At 55.4% G+C, this 22,740-nt stretch overlaps 2 protein-coding genes across 5 annotated transcripts; one reads left to right on the top strand and one right to left on the bottom strand.

Moving 5' to 3' along the window:
• Positions 1–308: 308 nt before the first annotated feature.
• Abcc10 (ATP binding cassette subfamily C member 10) lies at positions 309–17,691 on the top strand. Of its 4 annotated transcripts, XM_003473637.5 has the most exons (22): positions 317–566; positions 769–940; positions 2,934–4,158; positions 4,251–4,478; positions 5,339–5,495; positions 5,730–5,839; positions 7,629–7,708; positions 8,248–8,419; positions 9,658–9,756; positions 10,086–10,275; positions 10,899–10,976; positions 11,100–11,294; positions 11,648–11,801; positions 11,931–12,120; positions 13,527–13,870; positions 14,394–14,563; positions 14,756–14,916; positions 15,162–15,412; positions 16,352–16,497; positions 16,571–16,668; positions 16,811–16,923; positions 17,219–17,691. In XM_003473637.5, the coding sequence occupies exons 2-22, from the start codon at positions 780–782 to the stop codon at positions 17,388–17,390; spliced, it is 4,494 nt and encodes a 1,497-aa protein (XP_003473685.3). In that variant the 5' UTR covers positions 317–566; positions 769–779; the 3' UTR covers positions 17,391–17,691. The 4 variants fall into 4 exon arrangements, 2 of the variants coding, with proteins under 2 accessions (XP_003473685.3, XP_063094892.1); XR_010044060.1 differs by lacking the exon at positions 17,219–17,691 and having other exon boundaries at positions 310–566; positions 16,555–16,668; XM_063238822.1 differs by lacking the exon at positions 317–566 and having other exon boundaries at positions 839–940; positions 4,033–4,158.
• On the bottom strand, positions 17,630–21,618 carry Dlk2 (delta like non-canonical Notch ligand 2). Its single transcript, XM_023566668.2, has 5 exons — positions 21,491–21,618; positions 21,186–21,249; positions 20,167–20,297; positions 19,461–19,605; positions 17,630–18,538 (listed from the first exon to the last, which is right to left on the bottom strand). Exons 1-5 carry the CDS (start codon positions 21,564–21,566, stop codon positions 17,803–17,805), a joined length of 1,152 nt encoding a protein of 383 aa, XP_023422436.1. The 5' UTR covers positions 21,567–21,618; the 3' UTR covers positions 17,630–17,802.
• Positions 21,619–22,740: the final 1,122 nt, after the last annotated feature.

Below are 22,740 nucleotides of genomic sequence, written 5' to 3'. Positions count from 1 at the left end.
TCCCCACTGTAAAAAGAAACCGAGATTCAAAACGGTTAGAAAAGTTTCCCAAGAGATCACCAAAGTTAGTGGCATTATTTCTCACCACAGGAGGCATGGTTGGTCTCCCACTTCTTTATGCATTAGTGAGTGTAGTGCTGGGTCAGCTAGTAAAAGTATTCCACGTGGGCAAGTAAAAACTGGATTGTACAAATACAAGGTTTCGTCCACGAACTTAGTATCGCGCCTGCAGCCCTGCGCCTGCGTACAAATGCATCGGAGGCTCAGAGCCCGGCGCATGAGCAGAATCCTGAGCCTGGGCGGGACAAACAGTACCTGACAGGTCTTCCCGCCCCTAGGGGGCGACCTCCGAGCCCTGGCCCACCACCTTGATCGGGAGCACGTCCTTTTGCTTCCCTCAGTGCTCAGCTTTAATTTAGAATCGGCGCCAAGCACCTTCTTTAAGTTTGAGGTTCCGGATTCCTGGGCACAGCGAGACACAAAAAAGGAAAAGGGTGGCAGTGCGGTGACCGAGCCACTGAAATCCTCCAGCTCTAAAAAGCGAAACTTCCTTTCCGCCCTCAGAGGTATGGAGAGAGTGAACCCGGCCTAAGAAGGGGCGGAAGAGAGGCGGGGGCGGGTCCAGGCTGGGGCGGGTCCGGACCGGGGCGGGTCCAGGCCGGGGCAGTAGCAAGGGGCCGGTAGGGGCGTGGCCTGGGGCGTGGCCGGGGCGGGCCTGGCTGAGCACCCGGCCGGGGCGCGCTTCTCTTCATCCCGCTTTCCGCTCAGGTGTGGCGTTCATGGAGCGGGTCCTGGCAGAGCTGTGCGGCACCAGCCCGGCGCGGCCGCTTCCGCTGTGGGAGGGGGACACCGCCGGCCACTGCTTCACCCAGCTGGTGCTCAGCGCCTTGCCCCACGCGTTCCTTGCCGTGCTCAGTGCCTGCCACTGGGGCACTCCGAGGTGGGTAGAGCTGGCATCTGCAGACCCTGCCCGAAGCCCCCATCTCCATATTCTCAGCCCCCTTCCACCCCCAGCTGCCCGCGAGATCTGACGCAGGGCAGGAGCAAAATCAAAGCTGAGGGCTACCACTCAGCAGCAGGGTGCCTGTGCTTGGGTGAGTTACTTAGCTTCTCCGAGTCTCATAGCATTGAGAGGGGCTAAGTGAAGTAATGCATCTAAGCATATCGCGAGTGCCATGCTTAACGTATTTTTAAGGCCTGATGCATGGTAGAAATCTTTACTATTGTAGACTTTCAGGTGCCTGATACAACTGTTACGAATTTAAGGCAAAATTAAGTGAACAGCATTTTAGCCCATACGGATGACGTGGGTTGAAGTTGTAGGACCTGTTCATCAACGCTTCCCTCGTGGAAACTCAGTATTCCTAGGCTAAGAAAAGTTCATGTAAAGTTAAGCACACTCTCTGGAGAGGACACAGTAGGTAGAGGAGAGAGAGATCAGAACTTGAAGGTTCTGATTTCTTGGGTTTAGGGCTGTAAATTGGCGGTGCAAAACCTGCTTTTATTCTCTACCCAGCTGCAGAGAGCAGTCTGCTGTGGGTGTGCCTGGTTGATGAAGGAAAAGATGTCTCCACCCAAGAAGCATTAGGGAAATGAATGATGAACTCTTTCCTTGGGTAGGAGGTGTAGCAGACCTACCTGGTCTAGGAGGGATCCTGATTCCTTACCTGGGACGAAACAAAGGTCTAGAGCTTTACTGAGCTCAGAGAAGGAGCTGCTAAAAGTAGCACAGTCCTTTTTTTTTTTTTTTTTTAAATCTATTTTATTCATAGAAGTAGCACAGTCTTAACTGGATTAGGTGCTACTGTGCTGTGGCTGTAGTCTTAACTGCTTGAGCTGAGGCAGGAGGATTGCTTAAGCCTCGGAGTTTAAGGGCAGCCTCAAAAATAAAAAATTGACACAGTCCTTTGAGAATTTAATGTAATGGGAAGGTAGGAAAAGTCCTTGAATAATCAGTAGACATTGTGGCTATCTCACTTTACCTAGCAGGCTTTTTGTGCTTAGTTGGTGAAGATTAGTGAATTCAGAATCACAGTTAGGACAGAGTGCTACTCCAGTGAGGAAAAGGACTCAAAACTTCAGCTCAATAAGCGCCTGCCTTGCAAGCAGACAGTCGTGAGTTTGATCCCCGGTACCAATAAAAAGGAAAAAGACAAAAAAAAACAAAACAAAACAAAAAAAAAAGCAAAAAACACTTCAGCTCAGTATACAACCTGCAAGGGTTCAGTGTTCTTTATTTGTTTCCACACTTTAAAAGCTGACTTTGGTTTTAATCTAAGTCCCCCAAAGTATTTTGATATGATAAAGCAACTCAGCCCTGCCAACAAGTGGCATAACAAATTCAATATTCTTAGCAGTATGGGGATTAAACTCAGACCCTCATGAATGCTAGGCAAGTGCTCTATTTTGTTTGTTTGTTTGTTCATTTGTTGAGATAGGGTCTCCCTAGGTAGTCCAGACTGGCTTTGAAGTCAACACATAACCCAGGCTGGCCTCAAACTTACAGCAGTCTTCCCATCTCAGCCTCAGGAATACTGGGCTTAGAGGCATACAGGCGTGTTCCACTGTGCCCTATTTAAATGCTCTGTTCTTGAGCTGCAGCTCCTTTTTGTTTTGAGACCGCATCTTACAAATTTTTCAGGCTAGCCGCAAACTCCTTTTTTTTTTTTTTCCCTAATTAGAGTCTTCATGGTAGGTACAAACAACTCAAAATTGTTAATGCCTGTGGTAAAGAATGAATCAGAGAGTGTGTGAAATTAGAAAGTGGCCTGGGTCTATTTGGGAAAGCTTCCAGGGAAGGCCCTGAATTTCAAGGTAAATGGGTACCATGTGCGAGGCAGGAAAGAGAGGTCGTTCGCTTTAGGTAAGAGTCCTTGGAGGTGAGGTCCATGTCTGTGATGAACTTCCTCTGTCCTCCTCTCCCATATTTCCAGGAGTCCGGATTATGTCCTGCCTGCTAGTCCTGGCTGGCGCCTCCGACTTGCTGCTGCCTTCCTGCTCTCCATTTTCCCACTGCTAGACCTCCTTCCAGTTGTTCTGCCACCAGGAGCAGGTCCAGGTCCCATAGGACTAGAGGTGCTGGCAGGGTGTGTGGCAGCAGTGGCCTGGACCAGCCACAGCCTGGCCTTGTGGGCATTGTCACATTCCCCTCATGGCCGTTCACGGGGGCCCTGGGCCTTGGCCCTAGCAGCCTTCCTGCCAGCCCCTGCCCTGGTGCTGACTCTGCTGTGGCATTGCCAGCAAGGCACCTTTCTGCCCCCAGTGCTTCCAGGGCCCCTGGCCCGTCTGTGTCTTCTCATTCTGCAGCTGGCTGCAGTCTTGGCATATGGCCTGGGCTGGGCAGCCCCTGGGGGGCCATCACCAGAACCCTGGACTCATGAACCCTTCCTGTCTTCTGTGGGCCAAGAATCTGAGGTGGCTGAGGATGGAGAGAGTTGGCTATCACGGCTTTCTTATGCCTGGCTGGGCCCCTTGCTGGCGCGTGGGGCTTGTGGAGAGCTGCGGCAGCCCGAGGACACTTGCCGCCTTCCCCACAGGTTGCACCCAGCGTACGTGGCCCGAGCCTTCCAGGCACACTGGCAGGAAGATACCCAGCTATGGAGGGCCCTGTATGGGGCCTTTGGGCGGTGCTACCTGGCCCTTGGCCTGCTAAAGCTGGTGGGCACCATGCTGGGATTCTCAGGGCCACTGCTGCTGTCCTTGCTGGTGGGCTTCTTGGAGGAAGGGCAGGAGCCCCTGAGCCATGGCCTGCTCTATGCCCTGGGGCTAGCGGGCAGCGCCGTGCTTGGTGCTGTGCTACAGAATCAGTATGGCTATGAGGTACGAAAGGTGACACTTCAGGCCCGGGGTGCAGTGCTCAACATATTGTATCGCAAGGCTTTGCATCTGGGGCCCAGGCGCCCTCCTACTGGGGAGGTGCTTAATTTCCTAGGCACTGACTCAGAACGGCTGCTAAACTTCACTGGCAGCTTCCATGAGGCCTGGGGACTGCCCTTGCAGCTGGCCATCACCCTCTACCTGTTGTACCAGCAGGTAGGCTTGGCCTTTGTGGGTGGTCTGGTCTTGGCACTACTGCTGGTTCCTGTCAACAAAGTAATTGCCACCCGTATCATGGCCAGCAACCAGGAGATGCTGCAGCACAAGGATGCACGAGTTAAGGTGAGGGACTGCTGGGATCCCTTAGCACTCTGGGGGATCCCGCCCAGCATCCAGGCAGTGTCTTCATGCTGCTGTCTTATCCCTTCCTCCAGCTCATGACGGAGCTGCTGAGTGGCATTCGCGTCATCAAGTTCTTTGGGTGGGAGCAGGCAATGGCAACCCGGGTAGAGGCCTGCCGGGCCCAAGAGCTGGGGCGGCTACGAGTGATCAAGTACTTGGATGCAGCCTGTGTGTACCTGTGGGCTGCCCTGCCAGTTGTTATCTCCATTGTCATCTTTATCACTTACGTCCTCATGGGACACCAGCTCACTGCCACCAAGGTGAGGCCTAGGAGGTGAGAACAGCATTAGGGAGGGGTAGGAAGGAGGGAGGGGAGGTAAAGACATGGCTCAGGCCTTGGGTCCTGGCAGGAAGGAGGATTCTTGGCTGCCATGTCCTTCCCAGCCAAGGGGACACTGTCTTAAGTGCTTGGATTTTTTTGTCTTGTTTGTTTGTTTTTTGAGATAGAGCCTCACTACATAGTTGAGGTTGGCCTTAAAGTCACTATGTAACCCAGGCTGGCCTGGAACTGCCAGCAATCCTCCTGTCTCAGCTTCCCAAGTGCTGAGATTACAGTCATATGCTACCATGCCTGGCTTTTCTGGGACCTCCTGGGAAGGAATTCCTTCCTCTACACTTCCTTCTATTCTAGCTTCTAGTCAGGCAGACATAGACTTAGAGTTGGGTCCCTTTACTCTCATTCTGATGGCCTTGTGTGTGGGGAAGTCCATGATCCAGTGCTGGGTCTGGCCAGAAACATATAATGCTGTCACTAGAAAGTCTGAAAAGGTCCCAATATGAGCTAGGCCTGCATGCTTATCACCATGCAAACAGGGGAGGGGAGGAGGTGGGTGGGCTAAGGTGTGGCTCAACTATAAAGCATGCACATAGCACGTTGAAGGTCTGTGATTTGACTCCTAGCACCACACACACACACACAAAAGCAACTTGGACCCCTGGAGGAACATGTAGAATTCAAGGACTCAGTGTGGCCACCTCTGCCACTTCTAACCCAAGCTTGCCCAGCTAGGTCTGTTACTACCTCATCTTCCCTCCAGAGACTGACCACAAGGCCGCCCTAGAGCAGACTTTGGGCAGCTCCTGGGGACCCAGTGATACTTGCTCCCTTCCGCCCACTCAGGTTTTCACGGCCTTGGCCCTGGTGCGCATGCTCATTCTTCCCCTCAACAACTTCCCCTGGGTCATCAATGGTCTCTTGGAGGCCAAAGTGTCCTTGGACCGGATTCAGCGTTTCCTCGACCTTCCAAACTACAACCCTCAAGCCTACTACAGCCCAGGTATGGAAGCCATGGGGCAGAACCTGGCATGGGGTTAGGAGGAGCTGTAGCCACCTAGGAATTCTGCATAGATGCTACTGGCAGAAGTCTGAGGCAGCAGCCTCCCAGCAGAGCAGGCCAGACAGATAGAGCAACTCTGGTCAGGTAGCTAAGGGGCAGGTGAGTCAATGGCGGCCTCCTGTGTACCTTCCTGACCAAGCAGAACCCTGAGAGAGTGGCTTCTTCTCTGTCCAGAGCCCCCCTCAGAGCCATCTACGGTGCTGGAGCTGCACGAAGCCCTGTTTTCCTGGGACCCCATTGGAAGCAGTCAGGAGACCTTCATCAGCCACCTCAAAGTGAAAAAGGTTGGTTGGAGGTGAGGGAGTGATGGGCACTCGGGGACAGATGCACAGGGCTGAGCCCATCACAGCTGGATGGGCCTGCTGCTCTAATGGCTGCAGGAGAGGGTAGAAGGGTTGGGCATGTAGGTTCCGAATTGAGAAGAGAGGAACCTCATCTCTGAGTCTCCTTCCTCGGTGCACAGCTCTCAGAATCACGCTGTGTTCCCAAGCAGACCCCAGGGCTTATCCAGCACCCCCCAGGCTGGGGACCTGAGGGCGAGGGCCAGCCTCCCCTTCCAAGGAAGATTTTGCAAATGGTAGAAAGCAGCAGTCACACCTTATGACTCATGCTGTACCAACAGCAAAAGAGGTAACATTCCTGGCAGGAAGGCGACTCCTGCTCACCCCAGCCTTGTGTTTTTACTCTCTCCTGACCTCAGCCCAACCCTTTGCCCCGAAGCTCAACCCAGAGTTCTTCAGTGGTGGCTGAATCGCCTCTATCACATTTGGCTCATGTTTCTGGCCTGGACTGAAAGTTTTGTTTTCTTCTTAGCTCAGACAAGACAAGGCTGGAATTTTTCAAAGGAATTTTACTAAGGTGTTGAGGCTTTAAAAAAAAAAAAGTCATAGAAACCCACTGGAGCTGCGTTAAACAAACAAGAATTTGTAATAGAAATACAGAGATGAATGCAGACTCCACAGCAACAACACAACCAGGTCCTAGAAACAGCCCCACACCAGGCCTCAACTTGCAGATCTCTGCCTTCTATCCACTGAGCTCCGTCTTTGCCTGCTCCTTCTCCCTAGGGACCCAGGTGCCACTGCATAGGAGATGGCACTGCAGAGAGCCTGCCCACTTAGGGGCTGCAGCCACCAGGAGTAGAAGCTCCCTCTGGTGCCCAAACCTGAATTCTCAGGGAGGGTCATGGATACAATGGTTCCTGTTTTGTAGTGGGTTACTTCTGACTGGCAGGATGGGGACTTCACAGACAATTAGAGCCTCTGAGACTCCAGTCTGTTTCCACAGAGGAATTTTTCTTTTTCAGGGGCAGCAATTTTGAGACAGGATCTCTCTGTGTAGTCCAGGCAGACCTTGAACTGATTATGTAGCCCAAACTGGCCTTCAACTCATGGTGATCCTCCTGCCTCAGCCTCCTGAGTGCTGGGATTATACGCATGTACCATTATCCCTGGATTTTTTTTTTCCAAGCAGGGAGATGGTACTGTGAATGAGTTACAACCAAGAAATGAAGGGTCTCTCTGTGTAGTTCAGACTGGCCTCAAAACTTAGAGCAATCCTGCCTCAGCCTCCTGAAGGTTGTGATGACAAGCATGTGCCATTGCAATCAGCTCCTGAGAACAGAAAATTTTAAACTATGAATCACAGGAGTGGCATCTATGTAGAGTGCTGCTTTTTGCCCAGGATTATTGGAAATCCAGGCATGGGTTGACTTAGCCCTGTGAGCAGGCCCCCCCTGCCTCATTCTAGGGTGCCTACCTTCAAGTGCAGGGTGGAGGTTGTTAGGCAGCTTCTTCTCATTCTCTCTGCCCAGCTGCTTCCTCAGAGGCCCTTCACACATTGAGTAAAACCAATAGCAGCCCTGAGCAGAGAATGTAACAATCGGCCTCTCTGAGTCCAGCGTAGAGCTGGCTGCTGGGGCACAGTGGTCTGTGGAGTGGCGGTTCCTTCCCTGCAGACCAACTGGAGCCTAGATAGAAGCCTGAAGGAGAGGGTTGGCAACTCAGGGAGACCACTGCACACTCGGTCCTTCCCCTGCAAACAACAGATCTTTGTCATTTGGCTTCCCCACAGGGAACACTGGTAGGCATCGTGGGCAAGGTGGGCTGCGGGAAGAGCTCACTGCTGGCTGCTATCACGGGGGAGCTGCACAGGTAATGAGCCCCCCTCCCCCGTGCACCTTGTCCATGGCTCTTCCCTGTGGTAACGACTTGCTGAGCACCTGCTGTGTGCCAGACACCTTTGGGGGACCAAGAGAAGTGAGACACACCCGCTTTCTTGGGGGCCTTTCCAGCTCATCAGGGGGAGATAGGTGGTCACAGCAGCGAGTCTGCAGCCTCAGACCAGCATCAGAAGCACTGTAATGGAGGGCAAAGGAAAGGTGTGAAGGTCTTCTTTGAAAATGTGGGGCTGCAGGGGCGGCTGGGGAACAGCATGAGTTTGAGAGAGACTGGTGTTCAGTGGGGGACAGCAGGGTGCTGTCACATCTCCCAGAGCTGTTTGGCTGCAATAAGGAGCAGTTTCATCCTCTCTCTGTCCAGAATGAACCTCAGCCTCTGGGGCTGTCAGCCTGGAGAGTCTTGTTGCACAAAGAGGGACCTGGGTAGAAGGCAGCGGGCTGAAGAGGCTTCAGGGGCTAGGTATGGAGGACTCAGCAAGGAGCTGGTCCCCACACTACTCCTTGGCTCTGCAGGCTGGGTGGACGGGTAGCGGTATGGGGGCTATCCAAGGGCTTCGGCCTGGCCACCCAAGAGCCCTGGATCCAGTTTGCCACCATCCGAGACAACATCCTCTTCGGCAAGATGTTCAATGCCCAGTTGTACAGGGAGGTGCTGGAGGCCTGCGCCCTCAATGAGGACCTGAGTGTGAGTGCCCTGGTCTTTCCTCCCCACGTGTCCCTGATACCTCGGACCAGGATGGGGCGGTGTCTCCTGGAGCATCATTGATCTAGTACCAGACATCAGACTCTGGTCCTCCCAAAGTGTCCAGGGCTGGCTTCCCCATCCTTGGAGGCCTCAAAGGATGATAGTGGCTCAGTTCCATGCAGCAGCCCAGAGAGCACTGAGAAGGTTTGGAAGCTAAGGTCTCCTTTGGAAATCCATAAGTCTTTTGGGTTCCTGTCTACCCACAGTTTCTGGCACCAAATTGATCAACAGAAAGATTGTAGACTTTTCCAGGACTTCTCCATGAAGCCCTAGGATCCCCTCCAAGGCTGTCACCAGTATCCTAGCAGATATGTGTACAACTTCCCTGGGAAGGAGGACCTTTAACTTTGAGTCTGGGGCAGGCTGATTCTGCATCAAGCGCTTCTCCCCTAAATGTCTCCTGGGTCCTGGGTGCTGTTGTGGGCACTAGAAAAAAAGGTTGAGTGACAGTTTTGCCCTCAGGACGTTCCCTATCTAGTGGATCATGGATTCTTCTTCTGGGTATGGGGACCCTTAACTTAGTGGACACATCGGAAAGCTCAGGATGCATTTCTCTGCAAGCCTGGGAAAACTTTCACATGATACTGGCCCTTTGTCACCCTTGTCCATTATAAAATCAGGGTAGTAAGTGCAACAGACTGGTTAAGAATCTGGGTTTAGACCAGGTGTGTGGTAATGCACACCTGTAATCCCAGTACTTCAGAAGGCTGAGGCAGGAGTATGTCAAGTTTGAGCTCAGTCTGAACAATTTAGCAACACTGTCTGAGAATAGAAGGGGAGGGGGCTGGGATGTAGCTCAGTGATAAGAGAACCTCTGGATTTGATGCTCAGTACCTCCAAAAATAGTCTGGGTTTATCTCCTGACCCTTAGGAGCTGTGGTCAAGGTAGGTCATCTTCCTGAGCTTCATCTTACTTGTGGAGAGGGAATAACACCAAGTTTACAAGGTTCTTGTGAGGTTCAAACAAGATAATTTCCTAAAGTACCCAGCATATAGTAAGCGATCTATGCGTGAGATTGGAATCATGGCTTTTCTCCTCTGACTCACATTGCTTACCCCAAGTTAAACCCTATCTTGGGCTCCCTTGACTTGCATCATCTCTTTGCTGTGAAGGGAAGGGACAGAGATGGGCAGAAGGTTTCAGGGAGCTTGCTGACCCCTGGATGCTGTTCCACCAGGTCCTGCCTGCTGGAGACCAGACTGAGGTGGGGGAGAAGGGTGTGACCCTCAGTGGGGGACAGCGGGCCAGGATTGCCCTCGCTCGAGCTGTGTACCAGGTAAGTTAAAGGTGGCAGAAGCAGTGAGGGGGAGGCGGTCTGGAATCTTGTGAGCTTGGCCAAGTGGAGGGATGGGGATCATTTTCCCTGCGTCCAGTTGCTTCCCTGTTCAACTCCATGAAGTGTCAGTCACCACACCCTACCTTTGCAGATTCAAAGCAGGATTAAAGGCCCTGGGTCCCTACAAATCCTGGCCTGTGCTCCCGCCTTTCCTGTTTGGAGGGGAGTCCACCTCCAGGTCTCACTTCCTTCCCTCATGCTGTGGAGTGCTCTCTGTGTCCCCTCTGACTGCCTGAGACCAGGGCCTGCCCTCCTGCCTTTCCCCCCAGGAGAAGGAACTCTACCTCCTCGATGACCCTCTGGCTGCTGTGGATGCAGATGTGGCCAGCCACCTGCTGCACAAGTGCATCCTGGGAGTCCTGAGCCACACCACACGGTTGCTGTGTACTCACCGCACCGAGTATCTGGAGAAGGCTGACGTGGTGCTGCTCCTGGAGGCCGGGCGCCTCGTCCAGGCTGGTAAGGTGTCAAGGAGCCGGGATGGTGGGGGAAAAGAGAGGGACAGTGGGTTTTAGGTGCAGCGCCTGCTGCCCCTGCCCTCCTGCCTTCGAAAAACTGGCTTAGAAGTGGAACTTGAGGCTTGTAACAGGTGCTTTGGGGAACTTACAGGCCCAGGACCTCAGACTAGTCTGAGCAGAACCCATCATGTTCATCCCTCTGGACTTGGGAAGAACACATGATCAGGTTAGAACAGTCTCTTTGTAAGAAGAACAAAAAAGCAAACATCTCTAAAGGATTATGGCTCAGAGGACATGGTCATCTCCAATTTCACCAGAGAAAAGAAAGGAATGAAGCCTCAACAGGAATGTCAGGAATTGAGTGTTAGGAATTTAAAAAGCTCTACAAAAATAAGAGATGACTGTGGGCAGATTTTGACCATGTCTGTGACTATCCTCCTTGAGGATAGACCACTCTGTTGGTCACACTCTAGAAGGATGGACATGATGAGTTCTACTCAGTTGGGGGGATCCAGGGCAAGACCCTGCGGGAGAGGAGGGGACAGGGAGCTGGGACCACACACACTTTAGGAAGGTGTGGTGTAGACCAAGTGGCCTCTTCCTCTCTCACCTTCTACCTTCCAGGGCCTCCCTCTGAGATTCTGCCATTGGTGCAAGCTGTCCCCAAAACCCAGGCTGAGGATGGACAAGTGCCTGGCTCAGGTGTGGCCCAGAGGTGGGAAAAGGGGGCTTGCTTTATACCACCACACCAGAGAGAGTCTTGTTTTAAAGCTTGCCTGCTCTTCCAAGACCCTAATTTGTCTATGACCTCCCTGGCTCTCACAGCCAAGGCCCCGCTGGAACAGAGTCTGGAGGACACAAGTGAGGGCCCGGCAGTGGAACAGAGCACCTGTGGACGCCTGCTGCAGGAGGAGAGCAAGAAGGAGGGTGCCGTGGCCTTGCACGTGTACCGGGCATACTGGAGGGCCGTGGGCTGTGTCCTGGCCCTCGTCATCCTCTTGTCTCTGCTCCTCATGCAAGGTGGGAGTTCCTCGGTCCCCCAAGGGCATGCTGTCCAGGTGGCCATCACCATCACCTTGTACTGATCAGCACTGGCTCCAGAGACTCACCTAGCATGGGCCACAGTTGGGACAGGGGCTGTCCCCAATTCTGAGAGTCCTGGGGCCTGACCAGCACATCCTGTGGCCAGCTACCTGACTCCCAGCTGGGCCCTTTTACATGGAGCACATGCTGTCACCAGGGTGGAAGGGCAGTGGGCCTTGGACAGAAACATGCAGGATGGTGGCAGTGCGCGGGGAGCCTGGGATGCAGGAGGGTTGAACAGGAGTTGAGGGCACAGATGTCTCACGACATCCTCCCTCCATCCCATCCAGCCACGAGAAACGCCGCAGACTGGTGGCTGTCCTACTGGATCTCCCAGCTGAGGGCAGGAGGGAATGGCTCTGGGGAGGTGCCAGCTTCTGCTACCCAGGGACCCTCGGGGCTCTTCTCCCCGAAACTACTCCTGTTCTCCCCAGCGAGTCTCTGGTGAGTAGCAGCCTGGGCACAGGCCCAGGGGTCTCAGCATGGTCTCCAGGTGGAGTGGGGGCTGGGGGCCGAAGAAAGGAGCCCTGAGCGGCCCTACTTTGGGTTACCCATAGCCTCCTCCCCACCCAGCACCCCAGTGTTCCCACTGCCCACGGTGGCCCCCAATGGATCCTCCGACGTCTCTTTCTACCTCACCGTGTACGCAACCATCGCCGGCATCAACTCTCTCTGCACGCTTCTCCGTGCAGTGCTTTTTGCAGCAGGCACCCTCCGTGCAGCTGCCACCCTGCACTGTCGCCTGCTCCGACGGGTCCTTCAGGTGAGAGGGTGGGGGGACAGCCCTGGCCCTGTGTCCCCTGCCAAGAGCATCCCTGTCCTCGGGATCAAGTAGCCCCTCACTGATAGGTGCGGCATATGGCATCTTGGAAGCTCACAGAGCAAAAAGCTGCCTGGCCTTGAATGCAGTGATTTCTGCTAATGGTTTCCCACTTAATAAAACGGGCAAAGAGAGAACCTTCCTCGGGGTTCCATCACCTCTGGACCTCCGGTGCAAAGTGGTGACCTTATAGATCATGTAGGGCCCTTATCTCCACACCCTGTTTCCACTTCCCCTGCTTTCCTGATAAATAACCATCCTAAGTGTGCTCAACAGTATATTTTTGCAACATGCCTGTGTTTTGGGTGCCTGTATTTTTAATTTATTTAAATGATACTACATTAGTGCTTGCATTGTTTCTGAGAGTTTTTGTGTGGCACTGTTTCTAAAAATCCACCCATGTTGTAAATGTATATCCGATCTGCTGACCTCATATGCTTGTTATAAGCATTAAATTACCATGTGGAAAGTTGTAGAATACAGCATGGCACACGTTAGGTGCTCACTTAGCAATTATGAAATTGTTATTACTACAAATCCCTTGTTAGGGCCTCACAGTAACCCTATGAGGTAGGCACGTTACCTTGTTTTACTGCTAAGGAGACTGAGGCACTGACAGTCATTTGCTCTGTCCCCTGCCTAAAGATAGGACTACTCCCAAAGTAAAAGCACAGGCGGGAGACAGGGAAGGTGGAGAAGGGAAGGGGCTGTCCTTGAGACCATACCTTCAGTAGCTAGCGATTATTGAGCACCTACTATGTGCCAAGCAGATGTGCGAAGCACTTGACTGCTGTACAGGTGTGTTTTAATCATACCAGCAGCCCAATGAGGTGTGATTCTGTTTGTCCCGACTTTTCAGATAAAGTGGAACAAAGGCCTTTGGAGGTGACTGTGTCCCTCATCTGGGGTCCTACCTCTCCCAGTGGTAGAAAGCTGAAATTCAAGTTGCTGTCTGACTCTAGAGCCCAAGCTCTTAACTATAACTTTGACTTTGGCCAATAATCCTCACCCTGCTGTCTAGCCGTGAGCAGTCAGGACTCCTCCTGACTTTTTACCAACTGCCACTCTCCAGTCAGAAGTCCCCTAGCTTCCAGAGAGATCTTAGCCCTCTGCCTTTGGAGGGAGGTGGACACACTCATCCAAGGGGTGGGATGGCCAGGGGTCCAGAGGACCCTTCCTGCCTGGTATGGTCTTCATGTTCCACTGGTGCCTCCTCTGCCCCCAAGCCCTGGCCATGCTTTACTGTTTTTTTTTCCTAACCTCAGGCCAACCCCCACCTCACCCCTGGCCAGGGCACCCTGTCAACCCCTTCTCTCCAGAGTCTGTCTTGCCCACCACCCCCTCTGCAGGCACCCGTGTCTTTCTTCGACTCCACGCCTACAGGCCGGGTGGTGAACCGCTTCTCCTCCGATGTGGCGTGTGTGGATGACAGCCTGCCCTTCCTCCTCAACATCCTGTTGGCCAATGCGGCGGGCCTGTTGGGCCTCCTGGCTGTGCTGGGCTCCGGCCTGCCCTGGCTGCTGCTGTTGCTGCCACCACTCAGCATCGTGTACTACCGAGTGCAGCGCCACTACCGGGCCTCCTCGCGGGAGCTGCGGCGCCTGAGCAGCCTCACACTGTCTCCGCTCTACACCCACCTGGCTGACACGTTGGCTGGCCTCCCTGTGCTCCGGGCGGCTGGGGCCACCTATAGGTGCATAGAGTGACTTTATCCCAAGCAGAGCTCATGGTGGAGGGTAGAGGGCCCCTGGGAAAAGGGGAGCCCAGGACTCCTGAGGAAAAGATGGGGGTGAGGGTCCTAGAGAAAGGATGAAAACAGAAGAGAACATGTAGCAGCGCAGGCCCCTCTTCAAAAGAGCACCTGGGCATGATGGTACACACCTATGACCCCAGCACTCAGGAGGCTGAGGCAAGAGGATTAAAAATTCAAAGGCGGGGCTGGGGATTTAGCTCAGCGGCATAAGCACCTGCTTTGCAAGCAGGCAGTTGTGAGTTCGATCCCTGGTACCGATAAAAATGAAAAAGACCAAAAAAAAAAGAAAAGAAAAGAAAATTCAAAGGCAGCCCAGGTTGTAAACAAAAGCATACACAGAGATCTCTGCATTGCTGAATTGAGGTGTGTGGATCAGCTGTCAGGAAGCAGGTGGGTTGCAGGGAAGCTGTCAGGGTGGACTGCGGCAGCAGTGAGGTGGCCTCATTACCCTCTGCTCCTCCAGGTTCGAAGAAGAGAACCAGCACCTGCTGGAGCTGAACCAGAGGTGCCAGTTTGCTTCCTGTGCCACAATTCAGTGGCTGGACATCCGGCTACAGCTCATAGGGGCAGTGGTGGTCAGTGCCATTGCGGGCATTGCCCTGGTGCAACACCAGCAGGGCCTCGCCAACCCAGGTGCCACCCAGACCCCTTGCCCTGACCCCAGGCCTTTGTTCCTACCCCAGACCTCTTCCATCCTGTCCCACATCCTTTCCACCAGCCTCCCATCAACAACCTGCCTCTCCGCCCTCTTCCTATAAGCATCCAATCTGCACCCAGGGTTCTACGGCCTGCCGCCTTTCCCTAGCACTGTGCTTATCTCCTCAGGACTGGTGGGGCTCGTGCTGTCCTATGCCCTGTCCCTCACGGGGCTGCTCTCAGGCCTAGTGAGCAGCTTCACGCAGACAGAAGTCATGCTGGTGAGCGTGGAGCGGCTGGAGGAGTATTCCCGAGACCTGGCCCAGGAGCCCCAGGGCCGCCGGCTGCAGGTGCACCATCCCCCACCCCAGGCCAGAGCCTACCACTCCGAAAGCCTGGTCTCTCCCCACTCCTCCCTTGACTCCTCACCATCTTTCTCTGCCCCCTTAGCGTGTTCACATGGTCACAATGTTCCCCACAGTGCCCTTGTATCCATCCCCCATCCTTTGTCTTACCCACCCACTTCCTGTTATTCTCCCTCCTTCCACCCCTCTGCACTGTGCCTCCTCGCCTCACCATCTCCCTCTATTTCCAGCTGGCCAGCTGGCTGACCCAGGGGAGTGTGGAGTTCCAGGATGTGGTGCTCGTGTACCGGCCAGGACTGCCCCATGCCCTAGATGGGGTGACCTTCCGTGTACAGCCTGGAGAGAAGCTGGGCATTGTGGGCCGCACAGCCTCTGGGAAGTCGTCCCTGTTCCTGGTGCTGTTTCGGCTCGTGGAGCCCAGTGCAGGACGGGTACTGCTAGACGGAGTGGACACTAGTCAGCTGGACCTGACCGAGCTCAGGTCTGGGGGCAGGGATAGGATGCTGGAGCGGGGGGGGGGGGGGCAACCAGGAACCCTGGCACTTAGAGCAGGGCCAGAAGGCATCTGTAAACTTGGAACAGCCAGGGCAATGTGGGCAGAGGTGGAGGATGAAACGGGCAGGAAGCTGTGAGAATCTGGGTCAGCAGTGGCCTTGGTTTTGCTCACTGTGACCCAGGCCACATTTCCAGCTTTGTCTTCCCTTTTTTTAAAAATTTTTTTTTATTGGTACCAGGGATTGAACTCACGACCACGCACTTGCAAAGCAGGCGCTTATGCCGCTGAGCTAAATCCCCAGCCCTTGTCTTCCCTTTTAAATCACAGCTCTGAGAGACTATACCCATGCATGCCATGGTCCTTTGGCCCTTGGGCTCAGCTGGTGGTACGTGGGACAGCTTGAGACTTGAGCCAGTTGCCCCTGGCCACAAGTGGCCTCATCTGGGGCTCTAGATCCCCTGCCCTCAGGTTGGCCAGTGTCGTTTCCTCAGCTCCCTGTCATGGAAGAGGCAGGAGGCTTGGTCCTAAGTCCTGGGACTTAATGTTCACTGGCCTTACCTCGTCTAAGTGGTGGTGGCTTCACTTTATATCTCAACCTTACAGGTCCTCAGGAGTGGTCCCTTCCTCATACATCCACCCTGGTTGTCCCCTCCCTCACCTGTGCTGTCCCTGGAGTCAGTGTCACATTGTGTGGCCTGTTTACTTCCTCTGTCTTGGCTCCTCAGTGAGATTTGGGCTCCCAAGAATGGGGTCCAGGCCTTTGGTGCCTTTGGCCCTGCCCTGAGCCCCACCTCAGTTCAACGTCCCCAGCTGTGTAACGAGGCACTGGGTGGGGCTCCGTGGCTCTCCTGCAGGTCCTATCACTAAAACCTGTGCTTCGAAAGTGGCCTCATCTCCAGCCAGCTCCCATGTCCTTGTCCCCAGATCCCAGCTAGCTATCATCCCCCAAGAGCCCTTCCTGTTCAGTGGGACCGTTCGGGAAAACCTGGACCCCTGGGGCCAGCACGAGGACAGGGCCCTGTGGCAGGTCCTGGAGCAGTGCCACCTGAGTGAGGTGGTCGTCTCCATTGGTGAGTGCTGTTCCTGATATGGTGAGCAGGGAGGAGTGGGGGAGGCCCTCAGTGAAGGTGCTGTGCCCTGCAGGTGGCCTGGACAGTGAGGTGGGCGAGAGGGGCCGGAGCTTGTCCCTGGGACAGAGGCAGCTGCTGTGCCTGGCCAGGGCTCTCCTCACAGATGCCAAGGTGAGGCAAAGACATTGGCAGGGGCTGGGAAGGAATCAGGAAGTGTCTGGGAGCTGGGAAGGAGAGCATCTCAGGGAAGAGCTGGAGAGGGAGCGCTCTTAGTGACTTGGGCTGCAACTCTCCACACCCCACCATGCTCCAGATTCTCTGCATTGATGAAGCCACAGCGAGTGTAGACCAGAAGACAGACCAGCTGCTGCAGCAAACCATCTGCCAACGCTTTGCCAACAAGACAGTGCTGACCATTGCCCACAGGTGAACTGATACCCAGAGAAAATGGTTGAGAACTGCTGGGGGGGACTCTGAACCTCCCCCCAATCCTTTTAGGGACTGCAGGATCAAGGCTCAGATCTTGGCTCCTTTCTCCAGGCGCTGCCTTGACTCTTGGTAGCATATTGTCTGAGGAGACCCAGTAGACCCACCTGTCAGGGACCAAAGCCTGTGGGGATATTCTGTGCAAGTCTGGAGGGGGAGAGAGGGACAGTGAGTCAGCTTCTTCCTACAGGGCACCATCCCCTAACCCCCACACTGACCACTGTCTCCTATGCAGACTCAACACGATCCTGAACTCTGACCGGGTGCTGGTACTCCATGCAGGAAGGGTCATAGGGCTAGACACGCCCACATCCCTGCATGACCAGGGACACTCAATGTTCCAGCAGCTGCTGCAGAGTGGGCTGGAGGAAGCCACTGCCCCTCCTGAACAACCTGAACCCAGGTAGCGGTCCCTAGGACTGTCCCCTCCATCTGAGAAGCAGGGCTGATGCAGAAGTGCTGGCCACTTGTTTACATCCTCCTCCAAGGCTCTACCTCTCCCCACCTCCCAAAGGGGACAGGAACACTGATGTCATCTTGGGAACTACTTTGGGGGCCAAGTTCCAAGGCTTCCCCTGGACCAGGCCTGTCCCAGTGCCCCTCACCTCAGCCTATAGGTGGGTGGTTTTTCTGCCACAAGAGCCCATTTGCATTTTTATAGTTTTATTTGATAAAACATTCTGTGTATTAAAAAAATAGTATTTATGACGTGAGGCTGAAGCCCCCTTGATGCATATATCCGTGCTGAGGGGTGAGGAAGGATCACTGCAGTCTGAGGTGTGGAAGAGGCAAGGATGGGGGCCGGAGCCCCCACCGCCATCACAGCGCTGTGGTCTTGCCAGGCTCCGGGGGCAGGTCTGGTGACAGGGGCAGCCCTGCTGGCAGCATGCTCACCTGACACTCCTGGTCCTGCCGGGCAGGGGTGTAGTGGGGCAGTGGGTAGCAACAAGGTCCAGGGGGGCAGATGCCCCGGCGCCAGGCCCTCAGGGTTAGCAGCACAGTGGCCAGGACCAGGGCAGCAGTGAGAGCTCCAAACACGACCAGGGCCACCAGGCTTGACTCTCCCAGCCCAGCCTCCTGCCTCCGTACCACCTCCTTCACCGAGATGCGCAGCAGACCTGTGCCTGCACTATGGGGCACTGGCCCTGTGGCTGGGACCACTGCTGCCGAGGTGGGCCCTATGGGGGTGCCCACTGTGGTGGCAGGGTCTGGGACGGGTAGGACAAGTTCACAAGTCTTGCCACCATAGCCACTGGGGCAGAGGCAATCAAAGTCATGGACACGGTCCCGGCAGCGGGCTCCTCTCTGGCATGGGTGGCTGGCACAGTCATCCAGGTTGATGGTGCAGAAGCGTCCAGCAAACCCCTCAGGGCAGAGGCAGGAGAAGCGGTTTATACCATCCACACAGGTGGCACCGTTGGCACACGGCCGCATCAGGCAGTCATCTACATTCACCTCGCAGTGAGCACCCACGAAGCCCGCCAGGCAGCGGCATGTGAAGTTGGGGGCAAAGCCCTGGTCATCCTGGCACTGCCCACCGTTCCGGCATGGGGAGCTATGGTGGCAGTGGAAAGGAACACAGATACTTCTGATGCTTGTGGGGTGGCCCAGGTCAGCATTCTAAGCCCTGGCCTCCCTTCCTACCTGTGTCACCTTGGGTCACTCAGTCTACATCTCATTTGATTTCATTTTTATTTACTTTTTGCAATGCTGTGGATTGAACCCAAGGCCTTCACACTGGGCTCTATCCATCCCCAGTCCTTGTGTATTTTTTAATACAGGGTTTTCTGAAGTCACTAAGCTGCCCAGATAAGGCTTGATCTCACAGTTCTCTTGCCTCTGCCTCCCACAGTGCTGAAATTATAGGCATGATATTTCAAACACCTTATTTTGTAAGAATAAAAGTAGTCCAGGATTCAGCTCAGTGGCGCAGCACCTGCCTGGCAAGTCTGAGTTCCTGCGTTCAATTCCCAGGACTCCCCCGCCAAATGAATAAATGTTAGCAAACAAACAAAGTAGTACCAGCTTCCCAAGTGCACGGCAGTGAGCACAGGGTCTGGCCCAAAGGCAGGCAGGGCTCAGGATAAGTGTGCTATTCTTATCCTCAAAACCGCTCAGGCCTGAAGCGGAAACCAGGGCAAGTCCGGCCCTGTGGGCCAAAAAATTTCGTCATCTGCACAAGGCTGCTGTGGGGGACTCTTTAAGGGCTGTGGGCCAGCTTGTTCCCAATCCCTGACCACAGCAGTCACACCTGACCCGTTCTGCCTCCTGCTCTAACTGAGTGCTGTTGTTGGAAAAATGGTTCAGAAAGCATCAGGAAAGTTGAGAATCCTGAGCCGGGGCACTCTGCAACACTGGACTCTCATCATGGGGTGGCCTGCAGTGTGACCCTCAATCCTCCACCCTCTCTTCACTCCTACCTCTCCCCATCCTGTCCCCAACTTCTGACTGGACCTCACCCTGGGTCCAGCACTCACCCTGCCTGCTCGCAGGGTCCGGCCTTGCGTTCGCACTCCCGCCCGTGGAAGCCAGGTGGACACACGCAGTGGTACTCGCCACCCCCGTCATACACGCATTGGCCTCCATTCTGGCAGGGGGACTGTGAGGTACAGATGTGCTCATCTGCAGGGGAGACAGACAAAGAAGGCTCTAGGGTGGTGGACACATTGGGTTCCTGATGACCCAAGGCTCTGTTCCAGCAATTTCTAAGGGGCTGGGGATTTAGCTCAGCAGCATAAGAGCCTGCCTTGCAAGCAGACAGTCATGAGTTTGGTCCCCAGTATGGATTAAAAGGAAAAAGACAAAAAAAAAAAAAAAAAAAAAAAACCCAGCAACTTCTATGCCACACCCTCCTGCAGGGTGATCTGGGATCTCTCACTGTAAAATGTGTACAGTTTCTAGCAGCTGCCTTTCCACCCTCATGGGGTTAATTCACACAACAGTTAAGAAATTGAAAAAGATGGGCTGGGGATTTAGCTCAGTGGCTCAACTGTTTGCCTGGTAAACACAAGGTTATCAGTTCGACCCCCAGTACCAAAAAAAAAGAAAAAAGAAAAACTGAAAAAGATGGAAGACTATGTTTGAGGATATAAACAGGACACGAGCATTGCTTAGTAAATGTCGAAGGACAGTTCCCTAAGACACACAGCCTCCCCAGCTAGCGGCTTACCTCCTGCCCCCTACCTTTATCACAGAATTTGCCTGCCCAGCCACTGTGGCAGATGCACTGCCAAGGCTGGTGGCAGGTACCGTGCTGGCAGCCAGGCATCCTCACACAGCGCTCACAGTGCAGCCCCTCCCAGCCGGGGTCACACCTGATGGGAAGAAGACACAGGGTCACAGCTGGGTGGGAAGGGGCGGGGCACACAACAGAGTTTCTAGAAACCAAGAGGCTTTGTATGGGACGGCAGACCTGTCCAGGTGGGTGTAGGGCTGTGTAGGGCTTAGGACACACACACACTCGGACCATCAGGCACCTGCACTCGGGCCCTTCTTGTGTACCTTGTCTAACCTCTCTGAACCTGTTTTCTCACCTGGAAATTGAGGTTACTTTCCACAGGTTGTGTGAGGAAGAAATAATGTCTGTGAATACCTCGAGTGCCATTTTTAACACAAACATTTAAAGAAAGACCTTGAAAGGTTATCAGGACTGTCTTCCTAGAGAATTCCAGGGCAAACATCTCAACTGCTAAACTGCCCAGCTGGAGCTACACTTACAATACTCCTGCCTCAGCCTCCCAGAACACTGTGCCACTGCCAGCTTCATGTTTCTTAAAACTATGCACTTATCTCCTGCTTCGGCACCTGTCCAGCCGCCCCACTGAGTCAGTTGCTCGACTCATCAAGAAAGCCTCTTTGTAGAACTCCCAGCAGCCTTTCCTTCCCAGGGCCCACCTCGATTTCCCTCATCTTCCCCTTGCCTCCTGGCTCTGATCTCCAGGTCCTTCTGAGTACCTGAAGAGCAACGTTCAGAATCCCTGTACCAAGCCTGGGAGGGTGAAGTCGTGGAGGTGGGGAAGCAGACAAGAGTGGCAGAGGGGAATGGCCCGGTGGGGGCACGGAGGGGGCAGCCTGCCTGTTTTACATGCTGCTGAAGAACAGTGAAGCTCACGTAGGGTCCTAAGGCCCTCCACTCTGTGTCCTGGGGGTGACTTGGGTGTTGGTGTGGAGGGCTGTGGTTGGGGAGCAGAGGGTCCGGATACCTGCAAGAGCCGTCGGGCATGCAACAGCCGTGGGCCAGGTCGCAGTGGGTGCTGCAGTCATCAGCTGCAAGACATAGAGGTGGAGGCGGTGAGCCTGGGTCAGGGTCTGCTCTCCAGGACGCAGGACTCGGGAGAGGATTCAAGGCTCGGAAACCCGGCAACACAGATCGTCCCACTCCCAAAGAGACTCCCAGGTCTCTCCTTCCCGGTGGTCCGAGCAGCTGCAGTGCCGGTCCTGGCCGGCAGAGGTCAACGTGCTCGCGGGTGAGGTGTGCAGGACCGTAACGGAGATGGGGCTCGCTCACCTCGGGCCGGCTGACCGGGCGTCCCCAGGATGCACAGGAGGCACATGAGACGCAGGCAGCGGCAGCCGCGGGGCATGGTCGGCGCCGGGTCCAGGAGCCCGGACAGCGGCACGGACGGGCACGGACACGGACACCTGTGGGACAGCACCGGCTGGAGGCCGTGGGGCGCAGGGGAGCACCGCGCGGGCGTGGACTCTAGCGACAGGGGTGGGCGAGGACGCGGCGCCGGGCTGGGAAGGAGAGGAGGGCTGGACGGTGGAGGATGGGCAGGCTCAATGCCAGGCAAGGATCGCGGGAGGCGGAGTGGTCAAGGAGACCCGGACCGCAAGGGGAGGCGGCCTTGCGCGCGCTGGAGACGCGGGGACCGAAGGGGGCGGCTCGAGGCCTCTCGGCACCACGCAATCCCCACCCCCGCCCTCCACGCGGGACTGGAGCCCACGTTCCCTTCCCGTGTTGCGCGCGCCCAAGCGGCGCAGGCCCGGAGCACCCGAGCCCGGATCCCCGCGCGCGGCCCCGGCCGCGTCCTCACCTCCGGCGGCGGCGGCACGAGGCGGGGTCCGACGGGCTCCCGGACGGGTGGAGTGCGGGGCCGCCCCTAGCTGGCAGCGGGGCCGGGCGCCAAGGCCGCTGCCATCCAGCCGCGCTCCGGGAATCTGGGGCTCCGGTAACCAGGAGCAGCGGCAGTGGCGGCGGCTCCTCTCGAACGCTCGGCCCCGCCCCTCCCCGCCCGCGCCCCGCGCCCCGCGCCCCCTGCTCCCCACCCTCCGCGGCCACCCACCTCCCAGATCCCCGCTTTCTTCACGCAAGCAGGAAATCACCGGAGCGCACAGGGGCGCACGCTGTCAAGCGCCGGTCAGGGGAGCGCGCCCGGGTTATTCCCATCGCTCGGCCCGCGCCCCTCACCCCACGCCCCACCTCTACGCTCCCCGGCCTGCTGCCCATCACGCTCTCGTATAAATCCGCACACACGCGGCACGCAGCTCCCCGCCCTCCTCCGGCCCCCAGCCCACGCCTCCCCCGCTCGGAGACCTCCATCGGCGGCCGCCTCTGTCACCGCCTCTCCTCCCTGCCCTCTGCTCCTCTCTCTTCTCGCTGCCAGGTCCTACAGCCTTGCAGGACCGGCCCGTGCAAGTCTAAATAGCAGGCGGCCCGCCCCCGCCCCTTTCCCTGTCAAATCTCAGTTTCCCCACGCGATTCCTTCCGATGACACCTTCGGGGTGCCTCTCCCGGACTGGAAACGCGTCTGACTC

The sequence above is a fragment of the Cavia porcellus genome, unplaced genomic scaffold (assembly GCF_034190915.1).
Source record: "Cavia porcellus strain 051 isolate PalLab524CR breed Dunkin Hartley unplaced genomic scaffold, mCavPor4.1 scaffold_28, whole genome shotgun sequence".
Taxonomy (NCBI): Eukaryota; Metazoa; Chordata; class Mammalia; order Rodentia; family Caviidae; genus Cavia; species Cavia porcellus.
This window is presented reverse-complemented; position numbering and strand designations above follow the sequence as displayed.

Coding starts and splice junctions, on each gene's coding strand:
- Abcc10 (XM_003473637.5), top strand. CDS start 780: ATGGAGCGGGTCCTGGCAGAGCTGTGCGGCACCAGCCCGGCGCGGCCG. Junction 16,498..16,570: donor TGAGGTGGTCGTCTCCATTG/GTGAGTGCTGTT, acceptor TGTGCCCTGCAG/GTGGCCTGGACAGTGAGGTG. Junction 16,924..17,218: donor GTGCTGACCATTGCCCACAG/GTGAACTGATAC, acceptor TCTCCTATGCAG/ACTCAACACGATCCTGAACT.
- Dlk2 (XM_023566668.2), bottom strand. CDS start 21,566: ATGCCCCGCGGCTGCCGCTGCCTGCGTCTCATGTGCCTCCTGTGCATC. Junction 21,250..21,490: donor GCCCGGTCAGCCGGCCCGAG/GTGAGCGAGCCC, acceptor TATGTCTTGCAG/CTGATGACTGCAGCACCCAC. Junction 19,606..20,166: donor AGGCAAATTCTGTGATAAAG/GTAGGGGGCAGG, acceptor TCTCCCCTGCAG/ATGAGCACATCTGTACCTCA.